The sequence below is a fragment of the Heterodontus francisci genome, chromosome 46, assembly GCF_036365525.1.
Source record: "Heterodontus francisci isolate sHetFra1 chromosome 46, sHetFra1.hap1, whole genome shotgun sequence".
Taxonomy (NCBI): domain Eukaryota; kingdom Metazoa; phylum Chordata; class Chondrichthyes; order Heterodontiformes; family Heterodontidae; genus Heterodontus; species Heterodontus francisci.
The window spans coordinates 19,743,307-19,766,689 of record NC_090416.1 but is presented as its reverse complement, the minus strand read 5'-3'; the positions used below and the strand labels follow the sequence as shown (position 1 = coordinate 19,766,689).

Below are 23,383 nucleotides of genomic sequence, written 5' to 3'. Positions count from 1 at the left end.
TCGAGGGGTCAGTCAGTCACACAGCGACAGGGCCACACTATCGAGGGGTCAGTCAGTCACACAGTGACAGGGCCGCACTATCGAGGGGTCAGACAGTCACACAGTGACAGGGCCGCACTATCGAGGGGTCAGTCACACAGTGACAGGGCCGCACTATCGAGGGGTCAGTCAGTCACACAGCGACAGGGCCGCACTATCGAGGGGTCAGTCAGTCACACAGTGACAGGGCCGCACTATCGAGGGGTCAGTCAGTCACACAGTGACAGGGCCGCACTATCGAGGGGTCAGTCAGTCACACAGCGACAGGGTCGCACTATCGAGGGGTCAGTCAGTCACACAGTGACAGGGCCGCACTATCGAGGGGTCAGTCAGTCACACAGTGACAGGGCCGCACTATCGAGGGGTCAGTCAGTCACACAGTGACAGGGCCGCACTATCGAGGGGTCAGTCAGTCACACAGTGACAGGGCCGCACTATCGAGGGGTCAGTCAGTCACACAGTGACAGGGCCGCACTATCGAGGGGTCAGTCACACAGTGACAGGGCCGCACTATCGAGGGGTCAGTCAGTCACAGTGACAGGGCCGCACTATCGAGGGGTCAGTCAGTCACACAGCGACAGGTCCGCACTATCGAGGGGTCAGTCAGTCACACAGTGACAGGGCCGCACTATCGAGGGGTCAGTCAGTCACTGACTGGTGAGCGTGTGTGGGAGTGATTGGCATCAGTATCTGGTATTTGGGATGAACTGTGTCCAGGATTCCTCTCCTGGTTCCTCACTGCAGACAGCTGTTGGGAGGAGAGTGCGCATGCAGGGAGCCCGAGCAGTGGATCAGGCACTGATCGATGCCTTCCTAGGTTGAATAACCCACCAACACACTCTTCCTAGTTTCCTATTGAACCCAAACATAAGGTGGAAGCATGTGTGAAATTAGTCCCTGAGCAGGTTTCTGCATTTTGAGAATAGTAAATCTGACATTATCGACCCTTTCCTCCAAGTGGTAGCTGTGCTGAGGTGGTGTACTGACTGACTGCTGCCATTTTTGTGCTTTGTTAGGGTTGATCAGCAGATACCCGGAGACTGACAATGAGTCCTTCCCTCTGCCACAGACTGTACCAGTCTTCTGTTTACCAATGGGAGCTACCATCGAAAGCTGGCCAGTCGAGACCAGATACCAACTCCCGGTCTTCTCCACCTTCGTACTGACAGCAGGCACTGGGGAAAAGGTAGGACAGGAGAGTGGGGGGTGCGGGGAAGGAGGCACGGGGTGAGTGGAACTGGAAATGAAGGGAGGGGGTAAATGCTAGGAGCAGGAATGGGGGAGCGAGAGAGAGAGAGAGAGAGAGAGAGACAGACAGAGAGCGTGCACTGGACAGAGGGGAGCGAGCACGAGGGGAGCAAACTGTGCAAAGAGGGAAGGAGTGGGGAGCAGGCAGCAGAGGGAGAGGAGAGAGGGAGGAGAGGGGGAAGGCAGCGGGGAGAGGGAGAGGGAGAGGTGAGGGGAGCAGGCAGAGGGGGGAAGGCAATGGAGAGAGGAGTGCAGGCAGTGGCGAGAGAGAGAGAGAGAGAGAGAGGGAGGGAGAGGAGAGCAGGCAGAAGAGAGAGGGAGGGAGAGGAGAGCAGGCAGAAGAGAGAGAGAGGGAGGGAGGGAGAGGAGAGCAGGCAGAAGAGAGAGAGAGAGAGGGAGGGAGGGAGAGGAGAGCAGGCAGAAGAGGGAGGGAGGGAGAGGAGAGCAGGCAGAAGAGAGAGAGAGAGAGGGAGGGAGGGAGAGGAGAGCAGGCAGAAGAGGGAGGGAGGGAGAGGAGAGCAGGCAGAAGAGAGAGGGAGGGAGAGGAGAGCAGGCAGGAGAGAGAGGGAGGGAGAGGAGAGCAGGCAGAAGAGAGAGGGAGGGAGAGGAGAGCAGGCAGAAGAGAGAGGGAGGGAGAGGAGAGCAGGCAGAAGAGAGAGGGAGGGAGAGGAGAGCAGGCAGAAGAGAGAGGGAGGGAGAGGAGAGCAGGCAGAAGAGAGAGGGAGGGAGAGGAGAGCAGGCAGAAGAGAGAGGGAGGGAGAGGAGAGCAGGCAGAAGAGAGAGGGAGGGAGAGGAGAGCAGGCAGAAGAGAGAGGGAGGGAGAGGAGAGCAGGCAGAAGAGAGAGGGAGGGAGAGGAGAGCAGGCAGAAGGGAGAGGGAGGGAGAGGAGAGCAGGCAGAAGGGAGAGGGAGGGAGAGGAGAGCAGGCAGAAGGGAGAGGGAGGGAGAGGAGAGCAGGCAGAAGGGAGAGGGAGGGAGAGGGGAGCAGGCAGAAGGGAGAGGGAGGGAGAGGGGAGCAGGCAGAAGGGAGAGGGAGGGAGAGGGGAGCAGGCAGAAGGGAGAGGGAGGGAGAGGAGAGCAGGCAGAAGGGAGAGGGAGGGAGAGGAGAGCAGGCAGAAGGGAGAGGGAGGGAGAGGAGAGCAGGCAGAAGGGAGAGCTGAGTGGAGCTGGCAGAGGAGAGAGGGAGGGAGAGGGGGGAAGGCAGAGGAGAGAGGGAGGCAGAGGAGAGAGGGGGGAAGGCAGAGGAGAGAGGGCGAGGTGAGTGGAGCAGGCAGAGGAGAGAGGGAGGGAGAGGGGGGAAGGCAGAGGAGGGAGGGAGAGGAGAGAGGGGGGAAGGCAATGGAGAGAGGGAGGGAGAGGAGAGCAGGCAGAGGAGAGAGGGAGAGAGGGGGGAAGGCAGAGGAGAGAGGGAGAGGTGAGGGGAGCAGACAGATGAGAGAGGGAGGGAGAGGGGGGAAGGCAGAGGAGAGAGGGAGAGGTGAGGGGAGCAGGCAGAGGAGAGAGTGAGGGAGGCAGAGGAGAGGGGGGAGCAGGCAGAGGAGAGGGGGGAGCAGGCAGGGAGAGGGGGGAAGGCAATGGAGAGAGGGAGGGAGAGGGGGGGAAGGCAGAGGAGAGAGGGAGGGAGAGGGAGGAAGGCAGAGGAGAGAGGGAGGGAGAGGGAGGAAGGCAGAGGAGAGAGGGAGGGAGAGGGGGGGAAGGCAGAGGGGAGAGGGAGGTAGAGGAGAGAGGGGGGAAGGCAATGGAGAGAGGAGTGCAGGCCGTGGCGATAGGGAGAGGAGAGGGGGGAAGGCAGCAGAGAGAGGGAGGGAGAGGAGAGCAGGCAGAGGGGAGAGGAGAGAGGGGGGTAGGCAATGGAGAGCGGAGTGCAGGCCGTGGCGACAGGGAGAGGAGAGGGGGGAAGGCAGCAGAGAGAGGGAGGGAGAGGAGAGCAGGCAGAGGGGAGAGGAGAGAGGGGGGAAGGCAATGGAGAGAGGAGTGCAGGCAGTGGCGAGAGGGAGAGGAGAGGGGAGCAGGCAGCAGAGAGCGGGAGGGAGAGGGGAGCAGGTAATGGAGAGAGATTGAGGGAGGGAGAAGGGTGCAGGCAGCTGGCAGAGGGATTGAGGGAGGGTGAGGGGAGCAGGATGCAGAGGGAGGGATTGAGGGAGGAGAAGAGGGGTGATGGGGGGCTTTGACCTTTGTTGTGTGTTGTGATAGGTGTACGGGGCTGCGATCCAGTTTTATGAATCGTATGCCCGTGAGAAGCTGACAGATAAACAGCGCCTGAGCCTGGGTCTGCTGAGTGTGATTGACAGGAGGCCCATTCTCACCAAATCTGTCCAGACCAAGAAGAGCATCTGTGTCCTGTCCCATTGGCCCTTTTTTGACGTTTTCCAGAAGTTTCTGACCTTTGTGTATCGATACTCGATATCTGGACCACATGTCTTACCCATTGAAAAGTGAGTGTGACCTGTTTCTTCCCATGTCCTCCTGCTTCCTTTATCTTTGCCTGTTATAGTTCAGTTTGTCACTGTCAAAACAAAAGATGATTTAAATTTTTCTAATCATGTTTCAGACACATCTCGAACTTCTTGCACAATGTTCCATTCCCTTCACCCCAGCGACCTCGTATCCTCGTCCAGGTCAGTGTCCAGCATTTTAGTAGTCGAATATCAGTGTCCCGGATATGTGTACATGTCTGTGCCCGTAGTTAGTGGCGCTCGTACCCAGGCAGTTGTTACCTTTTTGCGTGTGTGTATAGTACTGTGACAGGTGTGGGTCGGAGTTTATTCTGGGTTTAATACTGACAGGTGTGGGTCGGAGTTTACTCTGGGTTTAATACTGACAGGTGTGGGTCGGAGTTTACTCTGGGTTTAATACTGACGGGTGTGGGTCGGAGTTTACTCTGGGTTTAATACTGACGGGTGTGGGTCGGAGTTTACTCTGGGTTTAATACTGATCGATGTGGGTCGGAGTTTACTCTGGGTTTAATACTGACGGGTGTGGGTCGGAGTTTACTCTGGGTTTAATACTGACGGGTGTGGGTCGGAGTTTACTCTGGGTTTAATGCTGACGGGTGTGGGTCGGAGTTTACTCTGGGTTTAATACTGATCGGTGTGGGTCGGAGTTTACTCTGGGTTTAATACTGACGGGTGTGGGTCGGAGTTTACTCTGGGTTTAATACTGACGGGTGTGGGTCGGAGTTTACTCTGGGTTTAATACTGACGGGTGTGGGTCGGAGTTTACTCTGGGTTTAATACTGACGGGTGTGGGTCGGAGTTTACTCTGGGTTTAATACTGACGGGTGTGGGTCGGAGTTTACTCTGGGTTTAATACTGACGGGTGTGGGTCGGAGTTTACTCTGGGTTTAATACTGACGGGTGTGGGTCGGAGTTTACGCTGGGTTTAATACTGACGGGTGTGGGTCGGAGTTTACTCTGGGTTTAATACTGACGGGTGTGGGTCGGAGTTTACTCTGGGTTTAATACTGACGGGTGTGGGTCGGAGTTTACTCTGGGTTTAATACTGACGGGTGTGGGTCGGAGTTTACTCTGGGTTTAATACTGAACGGTGTGGGTCGGAGTTTACTCTGGGTTTAATACTGACGGGTGTGGGTCGGAGTTTACTCTGGGTTTAATACTGACGGGTGTGGGTCGGAGTTTACTCTGGGTTTAATACTGACGGGTGTGGGTCGGAGTTTACTCTGGGTTTAATACTGACGGGTGTGGGTCGGAGTTTACTCTGGGTTTAATACTGATCGATGTGGGTCGGAGTTTATTCTGGGTTTAATACTGATCGGTGTGGGTCGGAGTTTACTCTGGGTTTAATACTGACGGGTGTGGGTCGGAGTTTACTCTGCGTTTAATACTGACGGGTGTGGGTCGGAGTTTACTCTGGGTTTAATACTGACGGGTGTGGGTCGGAGTTTACTCTGGGTTTAATACTGACGGGTGTGGGTCGGAGTTTACTCTGGGTTTAATACTGACGGGTGTGGGTCGGAGTTTACTCTGGGTTTAATACTGACGGGTGTGGGTCGGAGTTTACTCTGGGTTTAATGCTGACGGGTGTGGGTCGGAGTTTACTCTGGGTTTAATACTGACGGGTGTGGGTCGGAGTTTACTCTGGGTTTAATGCTGACGGGTGTGGGTCGGAGTTTACTCTGGGTTTAATACTGACGGGTGTGGGTCGGAGTTTACTCTGGGTTTAATACTGACGGGTGTGGGTCGGAGTTTACTCTGGGTTTAATACTGACGGGTGTGGGTCGGAGTTTACGCTGGGTTTAATACTGACGGGTGTGGGTCGGAGTTTACTCTGGGTTTAATACTGACGGGTGTGGGTCGGAGTTTACTCTGGGTTTAATACTGACCGATGTGGGTCGGAGTTTACTCTGGGTTTAATACTGACGGGTGTGGGTCGGAGTTTACTCTGGGTTTAATACTGACGGGTGTGGGTCGGAGTTTACTCTGGGTTTAATACTGACGGGTGTGGGTCGGAGTTTACTCTGGGTTTAATACTGACGGGTGTGGGTCGGAGTTTACTCTGGGTTTAATGCTGACGGGTGTGGGTCGGAGTTTACTCTGGGTTTAATACTGACGGGTGTGGGTCGGAGTTTACTCTGGGTTTAATACTGACGGGTATGGGTCGGAGTTTACTCTGGGTTTAATACTGACGGGTGTGGGTCGGAGTTTACTCTGGGTTTAATACTGACGGGTGTGGGTCGGAGTTTACTCTGGGTTTAATACTGATCGGTGTGGGTCGGAGTTTACTCTGGGTTTAATACTGACGGGTGTGGGTCGGAGTTTACTCTGGGTTTAATACTGATCGGTGTGGGTCGGAGTTTACTCTGGGTTTAATACTGACGGGTGTGGGTCGGAGTTTACTCTGGGTTTAATACTGACGGGTGTGGGTCGGAGTTTACTCTGGGTTTAATACTGATCGGTGTGGGTCGGAGTTTACTCTGGGTTTAATACTGATCGATGTTGGTCGGAGTTTATTCTGGGTTTAATACTGACGGGTGTGGGTCGGAGTTTACTCTGGGTTTAATACTGACGGGTGTGGGTCGGAGTTTACTCTGGGTTTAATGCTGACGGGTGTGGGTCGGAGTTTACTCTGGGTTTAATACTGACGCGTGTGGGTTGGAGTTTACTCTGGGTTTAATACTGACGGGTGTGGGTCGGAGTTTACTCTGGGTTTAATACTGACGGGTGTGGGTCGGAGTTTACTCTGGGTTTAATACTGACGGGTGTGGGTCGGAGTTTACTCTGGGTTTAACACTGACGGGTGTGGGTCGGAGTTTACGGTGGGTTTAATACTGACGGGTGTGGGTCGGAGTTTACTCTGGGTTTAATACTGACGGGTGTGGGTCGGAGTTTACTCTGGGTTTAACACTGACGGGTGTGGGTCGGAGTTTACTCTGGGTTTAATACTGACGGGTGTGGGTCGGAGTTTACGGTGGGTTTAATACTGACGGGTGTGGGTCGGAGTTTACGGTGGGTTTAATACTGACGGGTGTGGGTCGGAGTTTACTCTGGGTTTAATACTGACGGGTGTGGGTCGGAGTTTACTCTGGGTTTAATACTGATCGGTGTGGGTCGGAGTTTACTCTGGGTTTAATACTGACGGGTGTGGGTCGGAGTTTACTCTGGGTTTAATACTGACGGGTGTGGGTCGGAGTTTACGGTGGGTTTAATACTGACGGGTGTGGGTCGGAGTTTACTCTGGGTTTAATACTGACGGGTGTGGGTCGGAGTTTACTCTGGGTTTAATACTGACGCGTGTGGGTCGGAGTTTACTCTGGGTTTAATACTGACGGGTGTGGGTCGGAGTTTACTCTGGGTTTAATACTGACGGGTGTGGGTCGGAGTTTACTCTGGGTTTAATACTGACAGGTGTGGGTCGGAGTTTACTCTGGGTTTAATACTGACAGGTGTGGGTCGGAGTTTATTCTGGGTTTAATACTGACGGGTGTGGGTCGGAGTTTACTCTGGGTTTAATACTGACAGGTGTGGGTCGGAGTTTACTCTGGGTTTAATACTGACAGGTGTGGGTCGGAGTTTACTCTGGGTTTAATACTGACGGGTGTGGGTCGGAGTTTACTCTGGGTTTAATACTGACGGGTGTGGGTCGGAGTTTACTCTGGGTTTAATACTGATCGATGTTGGTCGGAGTTTATTCTGGGTTTAATACTGACGGGTGTGGGTCGGAGTTTACTCTGGGTTTAATACTGACGGGTGTGGGTCGGAGTTTACTCTGGGTTTAATGCTGACGGGTGTGGGTCGGAGTTTACTCTGGGTTTAATACTGATCGGTGTGGGTCGGAGTTTACTCTGGGTTTAATACTGATCGATGTTGGTCGGAGTTTATTCTGGGTTTAATACTGACGGGTGTGGGTCGGAGTTTACTCTGTGTTTAATACTGACGGGTGTGGGTCGGAGTTTACTCTGGGTTTAATGCTGACGGGTGTGGGTCGGAGTTTACTCTGGGTTTAATACTGACGGGTGTGGGTCGGAGTTTACTCTGGGTTTAATACTGACGGGTGTGGGTCGGAGTTTACTCTGGGTTTAATACTGACGGGTGTGGGTCGGAGTTTACTCTGGGTTTAATAATGGTCGATGTGGGTCGGAGTTTACGCTGGGTTTAATACTGACGGGTGTGGGTCGGAGTTTACTCTGCGTTTAATATTGATCGATGTGGGTCGGAGTTTACTCTGGGTTTAATACTGACGGGTGTGGGTCGGAGTTTACTCTGGGTTTAATACTGACGGGTGTGGGTCGGAGTTTACTCTGGGTTTAATACTGACGGGTGTGGGTCGGAGTTTACTCTGGGTTTAATACTGACGGGTGTGGGTCGGAGTTTACTCTGGGTTTAATGCTGACGGGTGTGGGTCGGAGTTTACTTTGGGTTTAATACTGACGGGTGTGGGTCGGAGTTTATTCTGGGTTTAATACTGACGGGTGTGGGTCGGAGTTTATTCTGGGTTTAATACTGACGGGTGTGGGTCGGAGTTTACTCTGAGTTTAATACTGACGGGTGTTTGTCGGAGTTTACTCTGGGTTTAATACTGACGGGTGTGGGTCGGAGTTTACTCTGGGTTTAATGCTGACGGGTGTGGGTCGGAGTTTACTCTGGGTTTAATACTGATCGGTGTGGGTCGGAGTTTACTCTGGGTTTAATACTGACGGGTGTGGGTTGGAGTTTACGCTGGGTTTAATACTGACCGGTGTGGGTCGGAGTTTACTCTGGGTTTAATACTGACGGGTGTGGGTCGGAGTTTACTCTGGGTTTAATACTGACGGGTGTGGGTCGGAGTTTACTCTGGGTTTAATACTGACGGGTGTGGGTCGGAGTTTACTCTGGGTTTAATACTGACGGGTGTGGGTCGGAGTTTACTCTGGGTTTAATACTGATCGGTGTGGGTCGGAGTTTACTCTGGGTTTAATACTGACGGGTGTGGGTCGGAGTTTACTCTGGGTTTAATACTGACGGGTGTGGGTCGGAGTTTACTCTGGGTTTAATACTGACGGGTGTGGGTCGGAGTTTACTCTGGGTTTAATACTGAACGGTGTGGGTCGGAGTTTACTCTGGGTTTAATACTGACGGGTGTGGGTCGGAGTTTACTCTGGGTTTAATACTGACGGGTGTGGGTCGGAGTTTACTCTGGGTTTAATACTGACGGGTGTGGGTCGGAGTTTACTCTGGGTTTAATACTGACGGGTGTGGGTCGGAGTTTAATCTGGGTTTAATACTGATCGATGTGGGTCGGAGTTTATTCTGGGTTTAATACTGATCGGTGTGGGTCGGAGTTTACCCTGGGTTTAATACTGACGGGTGTGGGTCGGAGTTTACTCTGAGTTTAATACTGACGGGTGTGGGTCGGAGTTTACTCTGGGTTTAATACTGACTGGTGTGGGTCGGAGTTTACTCTGGGTTTAATACTGACGGGTGTGGGTCGGAGTTTACTCTGGGTTTAATACTGATCGGTGTGGGTCGGAGTTTACTCTGGGTTTAATACTGACGGGTGTGGGTTGGAGTTTATTCTGGGTTTAATACTGACGGGTGTGGGTCGGGGTTTACTCTGGGTTTAATACTGACGGGTGTGGGTCGGAGTTTACTCTGGGTTTAATACTGACGGGTGTGGGTCGGAGTTTACTCTGGGTTTAATACTGACGGGTGTGGGTCGGAGTTTACGGTGGGTTTAATACTGACGGGTGTGGGTCGGAGTTTACTCTGGGTTTAATACTGACGGGTGTGGGTCGGAGTTTACTCTGGGTTTAATACTGACGGGTGTGGGTCGGAGTTTCCTCTGGGTTTAATACTGACGGGTGTGGGTCGGAGTTTATTCTGGGTTTAATACTGACGGGTGTGGGTCGGAGTTTACTCTGGGTTTAATACTGACGGGTGTGGGTCGGAGTTTACTTTGGGTTTAATACTGACGGGTGTGGGTCGGAGTTTACGCTGGGTTTAATACTGACGGGTGTGGGTCGGAGTTTATTCTGGGTTTAATACTGACGGGTGTGGGTCGGAGTTTACTCTGGGTTTAATACTGACGGGTGTGGGTCGGAGTTTACTCTGGGTTTAATACTGACGGGTGTGGGTCGGAGTTTACTCTGGGTTTAACACTGACGGGTGTGGGTCGGAGTTTACGGTGGGTTTAATACTGACGGGTGTGGGTCGGAGTTTACTCTGGGTTTAATACTGACGGGTGTGGGTCGGAGTTTACTCTGGGTTTAATACTGACGGGTGTGGGTCGGAGTTTACTCTGGGTTTAATACTGACGGGTGTGGGTCGGAGTTTACTCTGGGTTTAATACTGACGGGTGTGGGTCGGAGTTTACTCTGGGTTTAATACTGATCGATGTGGGTCGGAGTTTACTCTGGGTTTAATACTGACGGGTGTGGGTCGGAGTTTACTCTGGGTTTAATACTGACGGGTGTGGGTCGGAGTTTACTCTGGGTTTATTACTGACGGGTGTGGGTCGGAGTTTACTCTGGGTTTAATACTGACGGGTGTGGGTCGGAGTTTACTCTGGGTTTAATACTGATCGGTGTGGGTCGGAGTTTACTCTGGGTTTAATACTGACGGGTGTGGGTCGGAGTTTACTCTGGGTTTAATACTGACGGGTGTGGGTCGGAGTTTACTCTGGGTTTAATACTGATCGGTGTGGGTCGGAGTTTACTCTGGGTTTAATACTGATCGATGTGGGTCGGAGTTTATTCTGGGTTTAATACTGACGGGTGTGGGTCGGAGTTTACTCTGGGTTTAATGCTGACGGGTGTCGGTCGGAGTTTACTCTGGGTTTAATACTGACGCGTGTGGGTTGGAGTTTACTCTGGGTTTAATACTGACGGGTGTGGGTCGGAGTTTACTCTGGGTTTAATACTGACGGGTGTGGGTCGGAGTTTACTCTGGGTTTAATGCTGACGGGTGTGGGTCGGAGTTTACGGTGGGTTTAATACTGACGGGTGTGGGTCGGAGTTTACTCTGGGTTTAATACTGACGGGTGTGGGTCGGAGTTTACTCTGGGTTTAACACTGACGGGTGTGGGTCGGAGTTTACGGTGGGTTTAATACTGACGGGTGTGGGTCGGAGTTTACTCTGGGTTTAATACTGACGGGTGTGGGTCGGAGTTTACTCTGGGTTTAACACTGACGGGTGTGGGTCGGAGTTTACTCTGGGTTTAATACTGACGGGTGTGGGTCGGAGTTTACTCTGGGTTTAATACTGATCGGTGTGGGTCGGAGTTTACTCTGGGTTTAATACTGATCGATGTGGGTCGGAGTTTATTCTGGGTTTAATACTGACGGGTGTGGGTCGGAGTTTACTCTGGGTTTAATGCTGACGGGTGTCGGTCGGAGTTTACTCTGGGTTTAATACTGACGCGTGTGGGTTGGAGTTTACTCTGGGTTTAATACTGACGGGTGTGGGTCGGAGTTTACTCTGGGTTTAATACTGACGGGTGTGGGTCGGAGTTTACTCTGGGTTTAATGCTGACGGGTGTGGGTCGGAGTTTACGGTGGGTTTAATACTGACGGGTGTGGGTCGGAGTTTACTCTGGGTTTAATACTGACGGGTGTGGGTCGGAGTTTACTCTGGGTTTAACACTGACGGGTGTGGGTCGGAGTTTACGGTGGGTTTAATACTGACGGGTGTGGGTCGGAGTTTACTCTGGGTTTAATACTGACGGGTGTGGGTCGGAGTTTACTCTGGGTTTAACACTGACGGGTGTGGGTCGGAGTTTACGGTGGGTTTAATACTGACGGGTGTGGGTCGGAGTTTACGGTGGGTTTAATACTGACGGGTGTGGGTCGGAGTTTACTCTGGGTTTAATACTGACGGGTGTGGGTCGGAGTTTACTCTGGGTTTAACACTGACGGGTGTGGGTCGGAGTTTACGGTGGGTTTAATACTGACGGGTGTGGGTCGGAGTTTACGGTGGGTTTAATACTGACGGGTGTGGGTCGGAGTTTACGGTGGGTTTAATACTGACGGGTGTGGGTCGGAGTTTACTCTGGGTTTAATACTGACGGGTGTGGGTCGGAGTTTACGGTGGGTTTAATACTGACGGGTGTGGGTCGGAGTTTACTCTGGGTTTAATACTGACGGGTGTGGGTCGGAGTTTACTCTGGGTTTAATACTGACGGGTGTGGGTCGGAGTTTACTCTGGGTTTAATACTGACGGGTGTGGGTCGGAGTTTACTCTGGCTTTAATACTGACGGGTGTGGGTCGGAGTTTACTCTGGCTTTAATACTGACAGGTGTGGTTTATGAGTCTGTTTATGATCCTCGTTTCATCTGTGTTTCAGCTCTCTCCGTATGATAATCTCCTGATTTGCCAGCCTGTGTCTTCCCCTCTCTTACTCAGGTAGGTGTTGCCTCTGTTAATTCACTGTTGGTCACAAGCAGCTAGTTTAACTGAGTTATCCCTGAATCATCGTGTCCCTCCCCATTTCCGTTTTTGCACCCCTTTCCATTTCCCCACCCCCTCCTCCCCAACTCTCTGCCACTTCCCTAACAGAAGTTCAGCTTATGTTTTTCTTTCATTTTCAGCGGTGCCAGTTACTTCACTCTGTTACAGAACCTGGGTCCTGAGAATACTGTCACATTGCTGCTCACAGTCCTGATTGAACACAAGTTGCTGATACACTCACTGCGACCTGCTGTGCTTACCAGTGTGTGCGAGGCACTGGTATCGGTGAGTCTTGCACTGTATTGGGTTTGTCAGCCTCTGGGTTTAATGCCTGATGGATACCGCATTGCACAGAGCAGTCGGGTCCATGGTTTGATTACTGGTCATTGCTGAGTTAGCTACTGAGGGAGCTTGTCTCTGATCACTATCCGTATGTATACACCTGGTGGAGTGTAATTCAATGTTCAGTGCAGATGGGATGGGATTAAGCTTTTATTGAATATAGTGTCTGTGCCTACTCTCTGTATTTGGATAATGTAGTGCCCTGATGCCCCTTAAAAACAGACTCCTGATAGAATCAGCTCTTTGGGATGAGATGGGATAAACTGGGTGAGGGTAATTGGCCTGCGCGATTTCTTATTTAAACAGAGCTGACGGTACCAGCAGCGACCCCGTCATAACAACGTCTCGATAGATTCCCATCAGACCTCAGCCAGTGAATCCATGAAATAAACTAAAATTCAGCATCTAACACAAAAAGGAACAGTGTCCCCAGGAGTATAAGAGCAGGGCAAGGCCATTCAGCCTTCTCCATCCTGTTCCTCCCGTTCAATCAGATCAGAGCTAACTCCATCCACCTGCCTTAAATATACCCTTGGCTATCAAAATTCTCTCAATCTCCGATTTGAAATGATTAATTGAGTAAGCATCTATTGCTTTTTGTGGGAGGATTTGCACACTTTTTACCACCCTTTGTGTGAAGGAGTGTTTTCTAACTTGTCTCCTGAATGTCCTGGCTCTGATTTAAAGCTTTTCCCCTTGCTCTAGACTTCCTCCTCCCCTGCCCCGGCAACCCCCTCAATCCTTTCAAATTCCTAAAGATCGCACTCGAATCACCCATTAACCTATATTCCAAGGAATAGTTTATATAAAACCTCCTCATAATTTAACCCTTGCAGCCCTGATAACATGTTGTCGGATCTCTGCTGCACTCCCTCCAAGTCCATTCTATCTGTAATGAACACTGGACTTTATAACATGATTACCTCTTTAAAAACTGCCAAGTTTTAAAAGTTTAAGATGGAGTCTGAGAAGTCAGGTGACCTCACATCCCCTCTGCTAAAGGACAAGACAGAAATCCTAGTTACTAGGACAACAGAGAACACAAATCAAAGTTTTTTTTTGAAAAACAGAGACTGCAGGGGTATAACACCTGGAGAACAATGAGTTACACTCTCCCGGACTTTCAGATCGTAAACAAGGAGTCAGTGATTCTGAAGATGCAAATGTACAAAGCAGCTGTTAACACCTGGGAACAATGGAAAGCCTGGGTGGCTCTGTGAAACCAGACTTCTGGACTTTGCACATTGGCAAAGGACAATGAGCTCTTGATGTTTGAATCCAGCAGTGGCAGCCTCAGCAGACTGTAGGAAAGAAAGACAACCAGCAGTGGGAGTCCAGAAAGAGAGAGGGTACACCTGCTCTCGTAAGCCTGATACAGTGAAAGGCTGTACAGACTTCAGCCTGTTTTGAAAGTTGGAGTTTGCGGAGAAGGAAAAAACCAACAGGATTGCCAACGTCCAGATCGAGGGTGCTCGGAGAAGTGAGCGAAGAGGACATTGACTTTGAGAGAGGTCTGGGCGATGCAACCCATTACAACTGGGAGGAGTTTGGGACTTTCAACTGCAAAGATTTTGTCTTCAAAGAGGACTGTGTAATGTACAAGTGAGGTTTTCAAATATCCTAATAAGTTTCGAAGAAGGGTCACTGACCCGAAACGTTAACTCTGCTTCTCTTTCCACAGATGCTGCCAGACCTGCTGAGTGAATCCAGCATTTCTTGTTTTTGTTTCAGATTTCCAGCATCCGCAGTATTTTGCTTTTATCCTAATAAGTTTTGGTTGGCATCCTTTCAACTATGAAAGATGATGGACATGCAACAAACAATCCATTTAGATGGGGTGTCTTCTCTTGGTGCACCGTTGTTGATCACTGTGAAGACCAATCCTTGAGAGGCAGGTTCTGCCACAAGTGCAGCATGTGAAACTGCCAAGTGATGCTGTGGGTTGTTGTTTTTGATGTTGTCTGTTGCCAAGCTGCTGTAGCCACTGGTCATAGTGGTAGTGCACACTAGTCCACAGGTTGTGTTGCCATTTCCCTCTTTCATTAGCTAGTGACTCCCAGGTGCAATAGTTGACATTTAGGGCTTTCATGTTATGCTTGCAAGCATCCTTGAAGCGGAGCTTTGGGCACCCCATTGGTCGTCTGGCCCCGGCTACCTCACCTTACAGAAGGTCCTTGGGTATGCGACCATCTTCCATCCTGCATATGTGGAGTCATAGAGTTATACAGCACAGAAACAGGCCCGTCGTGTCTGTCAGCCATCAAGCACCTAACTATTCTAATCTGATTTTCCAGCACTTAGCCTGTAGCCTTGTGTCCTCTGGCGTTTCAAGTGCTCATCTAAATACTTTTTAAATGTTGTGTCCGATCTGTTCGATTAGTGCCAACACACTTGGGAGCTCTGCCTTTGAGAGGACTGCCACATGTTTGATATTGTCCTGCCAGTATATAACCATAATGTACCGCAGACAGCAAAGATGGAAATTTATTGAGTTGCTTTTCCTGGTAGCTGTAAGTCGCCCATGTTCCACAGCCATACAACAAGGTGCTGAGAACACAGGCCTCATAAACCCTCAGCTTGGTCCTCAGGGCCAGCTTGCTGTTATCCTATATACGTTTCGCAAGTCGGCCAAAAGGTGGTAGCTGCTTTCCCTGTGTGGGTATTGAGCTCTGCATCAAGGGACAGATTGTCTGTCACCATGGACCCAGATAGCAGAATTTGCTAACAACTTCCAGTGGGGTGTTATTTAATGTGATCAGAGGCAAGATACAACACTTTGTCCCAGGACCACGGTTTTCGTCACATTTATAGTCAAGGAGAACAAGTTACAGGCACGGGAGAGACAGTCCATGAGTCTTTGTAGCTGGGTTTCTGTGTGAGTGACTAGTGCAGCAAAATCAGTGGAGAGGAGTTCTCTGATCAAGACATTGTGTTTTTGTCTTCGCTTTCAACCTTGATAGATTGTAGAGCTTGTAATCTGACCTAGTGTGCAAGTAGACTCCTTCCATATCTGCAGGGAAGGTGAAGGTCAGGAGCATGGAGAAGAAGATGCCAAACAGAGTAGGAGCTAGGACATAACCCTATTTCACACCATTCTTCACTCTGAAATTGTCAGAAATGGAGCCATCAAACTGTACAGTGCAGTGCATGTTGTCATGGAAGGAGTGGATGAGACTGAGGAGCTTCAGTGGACAGCCAATTTTTCCCAAAATCCTGTCGAGCCCTGCTCTGCTGACCGTGTCAAATGCCTTAGTGAAATCTTGTAGCTGGAGTATTCTTTCTTTTGGGCCTCCTTATCTCGAGAGACAATGGATACGCGCCTGGAGGTGGTCAGTGGTTTGTGAAGCAGCGCCTGGAGTGGCTATAAAGGCCAATTCTGGAGTGACAGGCTCTTCCACAGGTGCTGCAGAGAAATTTGTTTGTTGGGGCTGTTGCACAGTTGGCTCTCCCCTTGCGCCTCTGTCTTTTTTCCTGCCAACTACTAAGTCTCTTCGACTCGCCACAATTTAGCCCTGTCTTTATGGCTGCCCGCCAGCTCTGGCGAATGCTGGCAACTGACTCCCACCACTTGTGATCAATGTCACACGATTTCATGTCGCGTTTGCAGACGTCTTTATAACGGAGACATGGACGGCCGGTGGGTCTGATACCAGTGGCGAGCTCGCTGTACAATGTGTCTTTGGGGATCCTGCCATCTTCCATGCGGCTCACATGGCCAAGCCATCTCAAGCGCCGCTGACTCAGTAGTGTGTATAAGCTGGGGATGTTGGCCGCTTCAAGGACTGCTGTGTTGGAGATATAGTCCTGCCACCTGATGCCAAGTATTCTCCGAAGGCAGCGAAGATGGAATGAATTGAGACGTCGCTCTTGGCTGGCATACGTTGTCCAGGCCTCGCTGCCGTAGAGCAAGGTACTGAGGACACAGGCCTGATACACTCGGACTTTTGTGTTCCGTGTCAGTGCGCCATTTTCCCACACTCTCTTGGCCAGTCTGAACATAGCAGTGGAAGCCTTACCCATGCGCTTGTTGATTTCTGCATCTAGAGACAGGTTACTGGTGATAGTTGAGCCTAGGTAGGTGAACTCTTGAACCACTTCCAGAGCGTGGTCGCCAATATTGATGGATGGAGCATTTCTGACATCCTGCCCCATGATGTTCGTTTTCTTGAGGCTGATGGTTAGGCCAAATTCATTGCAGGCAGACGCAAACCTGTCGATGAGACTCTGCAGGCATTCTTCAGTGTGAGATGTTAAAGCAGCATCGTCAGCAAAGAGGAGTTCTCTGATGAGGACTTTCCGTACTTTGGACTTCGCTCTTAGACGGGCAAGGTTGAACAACCTGCCCCCTGATCTTGTGTGGAGGAAAATTCCTTCTTCAGAGGATTTGAACGCATGTGAAAGCAGCAGGGAGAAGAAAATCCCAAAAAGTGTGGGTGCGAGAACACAGCCCTGTTTCACACCACTCAGGATAGGAAAGGGCTCTGATGAGGAGCCACCATGTTGAATTGTGCCTTTCATATTGTCATGGAATGAGGTGATGATACTTAGTAGCTTTGGTGGACATCCGATCTTTTCTAGTAGTCTGAAGAGACCACGTCTGCTGACGAGGTCAAAGGCTTTGGTGAGATCAATGAAAGCAATGTAGAGGGGCATCTGTTGTTCACGGCATTTCTCCTGTATCTGACGAAGGGAGAACAGCATGTCAATAGTCGATCTCTCTGCACGAAAGCCACACTGTGCCTCAGGGTAGCTGGAGTATAGAGAAGATCATATCCACAGTCGAATTGCCGGCACGGAAACTGCACTGTGCTTCCGGTACGCTCGGTCTGCAAGTAATTGGAGTCTTTTAAGTATGACCCTAGCAAAGGCCTTCTCTGTGATGCTAAGGAGTGAGATCCCATGTAGTTGTTGCAGTCTCCACTGTCGTCTTTGTTTTTGTATAGTGTGATGATTTTGGCATCACACATCTCCTGTGAAACTGAACCCACTGTGCAGCAGAGAAGGAGAGGTCATAAAGGTGTGGCAATAGATGGGACTTTCTGTCCTTGAGCAGTTCGGCTGGGATTCCGTCCTTGTTGGGTGCCCTTCTATTTGCCAGGCGATCAATGACCTTCTCGAGCTCCACTGAGCGTTCTTCATCTAACTCAACCATGATGGGAAGTTGCGGGAGAGGGTTGAACTGAGACTGGGAGATGTCCGGCTCTCGGGAGTACAGCTCACAGTTGTGTTCAGCCCAGTGGGACATCTGTTAACATCGGTCAGTAAATGCTTCACCATCTGCCAACTTCAGAGGAGTAACTTTGGTGATCTAAGTATCCTAAGTATTCAGGTATCCCAACAGGTAAAGAAAATGCCTTTCTTTGTCAGTTGGGGTATCAGCTACTTACAAAAGTACGATTTAGTTAATGTGCATTTCTTTTCGTTATAATAAAAGTCTGGAAATGTGAAATTTTAAATTGATCTTGGGGGTGGGGGGTTCATATCTCACTGAGGTCGAAACACCATCCTTTCAAAGGTACAGTGCCTAGCTGTGGTCAAACTAGGGCTTGTATAACTCACAAACTTCCTCCCCTTTATATTCCAGCCGTCAGCTGTAAAGGCTAATATTCCGTTAGCCCAGGCGTCGGCAAGCTGAGCAGCAAGAGGCATTTGTTAAATTTAGTCCAAAATGCAGTATCTTAAAGTCACAATGCTGTTAGTCAAATGCCAATAATAATGAAAAACAAGAGAGAGACACATTTCAGCAACATTTTAAAGGTATTTGCAAAACAGTTGTTCATTGATACTTTCTCAGAAGAACAATGTTAATAAAAGTTTAAAAAAAATGAAACAAAACTGTGGGTTTGATTGCTGAAGGTTGGGGAGCTGAATGAATCCTGAATGAGCCACGCGCAGCTCCGGAGCTGAATGAATCCTGAATGAGCCACGCGCAGCTCCGGAGCTGAATGAATCCTGAATGAGCCACGCGCAGCTCCGGAGCTGAATGAATCCTGAATGAGCCACGCGCAGCTCCGGAGCTGAATGAATCCTGAATGAGCCACGCGCAGCTCCGGAGCTGAATGAATCCTGAATGAGCCACGCGCAGCTCCGGAGCTGAATGAATCCTGAATGAGCCACGCGCAGCTCCGGAGCTGAATGAATCCTGAATGAGCCACGCGCAGCTCCGGAGCTGAATGAATCCTGAATGAGCCACGCGCAGCTCCGGAGCTGAATGAATCCTGTATTGAGCCACGCGCAGCTCCGGAGCTGAATGAATCCTGAATGAGCCACGCGCAGCTCCGGAGCTGAATGAATCCTGAATGAGCCACGCGCAGCTCCGGAGCTGAATGAATCCTGAATGAGCCACGCGCAGCTCCGGAGCTGAATGAATCCTGAATGAGCCACGCGCAGCTCCGGAGCTGAATGAATCCTGAATGAGCCACGCGCAGCTCCGGAGCTGAATGAATCCTGAATGAGCCACGCGCAGCTCCGGAGCTGAATGAATCCTGAATGAGCCACGCGCAGCTCCGGAGCTGCAGGTTGTAGATCCCAGCATTAGCCTTTCCAACTTGAGAAGTCACTGAGACTTTGAGTCACTTCACATCCAATCCCCCACCTTCAGTGTGATTAATCCTTTCTCTCTCTCTCTCTTTCTTTTCCCTCTCCTCCCATGCCCATTTCCTACCTCCAGATGATCTTTCCGTTCCGCTGGCAGTGCCCCTATATTCCTCTGTGCCCACTCAACCTGGCAGACGTGCTGAGTGCACCTGTCCCTTTCATTGTGGGTGTGCATTCCAGCTACTTCGAGCTGTACGACCTGCCCCAGGATGTGATCTGCGTTGATCTGGACACCAACACCATCTCTCAGTGAGTCTGCACTCTGCTCATCCCTGTTTCACACACCCTCTGGCAGAGCTCAACCCCTGTCTCTGGTTATAGTGGGGAGCGGCACAGGTGATGGGAGGCAGCATGAGGGGGGCAGGGGATGCGGGTCGTGGGAGGGGGAGTGGGTGCTTGGGTTGTAGGAGGGGGTGTGGGTGCATGTTGTGTGAGGGGGGTGGGTGCCTGGGCCGGGGAAAGGGAGTGGGTACAGGCCACAGGTCTAGGCGGTGAGGGGGAGGAGGTGTGTCCCACGGTGGGGTGGTGGTGAGGAGGGAGCTGGCTATAGGATGCCCTCTGAGATTGTGCAAGGTGCTATATAAATGTAAGTGTTGGGAGGTGAGGAGGGAGGAGGACTGGTGAGCTGGGGAGAGCAGTGATTCCTGTCTATTGGATAAAGCAGGGATGTGGAGTGTATTGTGGGATCTGCCTGTCTGGGGGTGACTGGCTGGTTGCTATGAAGTGACTGTGACTCAGTTGCTGCTCTCTGGGCCTGGGTCCCTCTTCTCAGGCTGTTTTCATATTTTTTTTCTTATCCCCCTTCTCTTCCCCCCCCCCCCTTCTCCCCCGCTCTTACCCCCCTTCTCCCCCGATCTTACCCCCCCTTCTCCCCCGCTCTTACCCCCCCTTCTCCCCCGCTCTTACCCCCCCTTCTCCCCCGCTCGGACCCCCCCCTTCTCCCCCGCTCGGACCCCCCCCCTTCTCCCCCGCTCGGACCCCCCCCCCTTCTCCCCCGTTCTTAACCCCCCCTTCTCCCCCGCTCGGACCCCCCCCTGCTCGGGACCCCCCCCCCTTCTCCCCCGCTCGGGACCCCCCCCTTCTCCCCCGCTCGGGACCCCCCCCTTCTCCCCCGCTCGGACCCCCCCGCTCGGACCCCCCCCCCTTCTCCGCCGCTCGGACCCCCCCCCCTTCTCCCCCGCTCGGACCCCCCCCCCCCCTTCTCCCCCGCTCGGACCCCCCCCCCCTTCTCCCCCGCTCGGACCCCCCCCTTCCCCCCCTTCTCCCCCGCTCGGACCCCCCCTTCCCCCCCTTCTCCCCCGCTCGGACCGCCCCCTTCCCCCCCTTCTCCCCCCCCCCTTCTCCCCCCTTCTCCCCCACCCTTCTCCCCCGCCCCGAACCCCCACCCTTCTCCCCCGACACCCCCTCCTCCTCCCCTCTGGCCCCCCCTTCCCTCCTTGCCCTCCCTTTATGATTCAGGAACGATGATAAGAAGAGTTTAACCTTGAGGGCGTTGCCACGGAAACCGTGTAAGATGCTGCTGCACTCGCTGAACCTGTTCTCCCAGCAGCTGGATGAATGTGAGTGTTGGTTACTGATGGATCCTACTCACTCGGACCGCGTTCGCCCTCTGTACTCCGGCCACCTTGCTACTTCAACCCCTCACTCCGTGACAGATTCACGCTCACATGACAGTGAATTCCACTCCCAGTGTGACCATCCGCTCAATTTCCCCTTGCCTCCCGGGTGTGGGTGGGGAGGAGAGGGTTCACCACCCTTTCTCCACCCCCTCATCAGCCTGGACATTCCCCTTTTACAACTGTCCCCCCTCGCCTCGCCTCCCAAAAGCACTGACTCTTGGTGGGGGTGCAGGCTGCACCATTGCCGGCTGCTCAGGGAGTGATGGCAGGATGTTGGACTGTGGAGGGCATCACGGTGACTGGTTGTGTCCTTGCCTGATGCTAACAGACGTGCACTTTTCTGAAGCTGGTATCTCCTTGTCCTGAGGATGTCAGCTGAGAGTCAGTGGGTAGCTCTCTCTCACCTCTGAGTGAGTAGGTTGTGGGATCAGACCCCACTCCAGAGGTTGGAGGATAAAGTCCAGGCTCAAGCTTCCCAATGTAGAGTGGGTTTGACCCCTCTGTTAGCTTGACCCCGCGATTTGTCCCTGGGGCCAGTACAGGCATGGCTAAATGGCTTTCCATCCCCGATCCGAGTGCCGAGGATTCTGCTTTCACCAAACCAGCAGCTCCAACTTGAAGAGAAACCAATGCCCTTTGAGGCCAAATAAAGAAGCTTGTAGTGAAACCGAAGTGCAGTGAGTGGGTTACTGGGTGAGGTGTCAAGTATAATGGGAGTATTCTGGAATCAACCCCCACCCTCACTGAGGCCCCTTCATTAAACATAAGGAGTCGATTCAAACTGGCAGAGAAAGCTGTGAAGTGTCTCCCAGTGTGATACTGATTCTGTCCAAATTCGGAGGCTGCTGAGAGCTGGAAACCCGGGTCTGGTCTCCACACAAGGACCCGAGGGACACTGAGCATGCTCGCTGTGGCTGAGTGGGTCCGACATTCATCTCTGGGTTAGAATGTTGTGGGTTCAAATCGCACTGCAGAGATTGCAGCAGGAAATCCATGGTTAACACTACCAGTGTAGTACTGAGGGAGTGCAGCACTGTCGGAGGGTCAGTACTGAGGGAGTGCAGCACTGTCGGAGGGTCAGTACTGAGGGAGTGTTGCACTGTCGGAGGGTCAGTACTGAGGGAGTGCAGCACTGTCAGAGGGTCAGTACTGAGGGAGTGCAGCACTGTCGGAGGGTCAGTACTGAGGGAGTGCAGCACTGTCGGAGGGTCAGTACTGAGGGAGTGCAGCACTGTCGGAGGGTCAGTACTGAGGGAGTGCAGCACTGTCGGAGGGTCAGTACTGAGGGAGTGCAGCACTGTCGGAGGGTCAGTACTGAGGGAGTGCAGCACTGTCGGAGGGTCAGTACTGAGGGAGTGCAGCACTGTCGGAGGGTCAGTACTGAGGGAGTGCAGCACTGTCGGAGGGTCAGTACTGAGGGAGTGCAGCACTGTCGGAGGGTCAGTACTGAGGGAGTGCAGCACTGTCGGAGGGTCAGTACTGAGGGAGTGCAGCACTGTCGGAGGGTCAGTACTGAGGGAGTGCAGCACTGTCGGAGGGTCAGTACTGAGGGAGTGCAGCACTGTCGGAGGGTCAGTACTGAGGGAGTGCAGCACTGTCGGAGGGTCAGTACTGAGGGAGTGCAGCACTGTCGGAGGGTCAGTACTGAGGGAGTGCAGCACTGTCGGAGGGTCAGTACTGAGGGAGTGCAGCACTGTCGGAGGGTCAGTACTGAGGGAGTGCAGCACTGTCGGAGGGTCAGTACTGAGGGAGTGCAGCACTGTCGGAGGGTCAGTACTGAGGGAGTGCAGCACTGTCGGAGGGTCAGTACTGAGGGAGTGCAGCACTGTCGGAGGGTCAGTACTGAGGGAGTGCAGCACTGTCGGAGGGTCAGTACTGAGGGAGTGCAGCACTGTCGGAGGGTCAGTACTGAGGGAGTGCAGCACTGTCGGAGGGTCAGTACTGAGGGAGTGCAGCACTGTCGGAGGGTCAGTACTGAGGGAGTGCAGCACTGTCGGAGGGTCAGTACTGAGGGAGTGCAGCACTGTCGGAGGGTCAGTACTGAGGGAGTGCAGCACTGTCGGAGGGTCAGTACTGAGGGAGTGCAGCACTGTCGGAGGGTCAGTACTGAGGGAGTGCAGCACTGTCGGAGGGTCAGTACTGAGGGAGTGCAGCACTGTCGGAGGGTCAGTACTGAGGGAGTGCAGCACTGTCGGAGGGTCAGTACTGAGGGAGTGCAGCACTGTCGGAGGGTCAGTACTGAGGGAGTGCAGCACTGTCGGAGGGTCAGTACTGAGGGAGTGCAGCACTGTCGGAGGGTCAGTACTGAGGGAGTGCAGCACTGTCGGAGGGTCAGTACTGAGGGAGTGCAGCACTGTCGGAGGGTCAGTACTGAGGGAGTGCAGCACTGTCGGAGGGTCAGTACTGAGGGAGTGCAGCACTGTCGGAGGGTCAGTACTGAGGGAGTGCAGCACTGTCGGAGGGTCAGTACTGAGGGAGTGCAGCACTGTCGGAGGGTCAGTACTGAGGGAGTGCCGCACTGTCGGAGGGTCAGTACTGAGGGAGTGCCGCACTGTCGGAGGGTCAGTACTGAGGGAGTGCCGCACTGTCGGAGGGTCAGTACTGCGGGAGTGCAGCACTGTCGGATGTGCCGTTTTTTGGATGGGGTGGGGGGAGTTCT

The 23,383-nt window shown here is 52.4% G+C and overlaps 1 protein-coding gene across 1 annotated transcript in view; it reads left to right on the top strand.

Moving 5' to 3' along the window:
* The window catches only part of LOC137356908 (DENN domain-containing protein 4B-like), a 106,120-nt gene that overhangs the window by 38,293 nt on the left and 44,444 nt on the right, over positions 1–23,383 (top strand). The window contains exons 5-11 of the mRNA XM_068022746.1: positions 1,056–1,225; positions 3,480–3,721; positions 3,838–3,904; positions 12,063–12,121; positions 12,307–12,451; positions 19,179–19,354; positions 20,564–20,664. Of these exons, the coding sequence (XP_067878847.1) occupies positions 1,056–1,225; positions 3,480–3,721; positions 3,838–3,904; positions 12,063–12,121; positions 12,307–12,451; positions 19,179–19,354; positions 20,564–20,664 (960 nt within the window). The remainder of the gene's footprint in view (positions 1–1,055; positions 1,226–3,479; positions 3,722–3,837; positions 3,905–12,062; positions 12,122–12,306; positions 12,452–19,178; positions 19,355–20,563; positions 20,665–23,383) is intronic.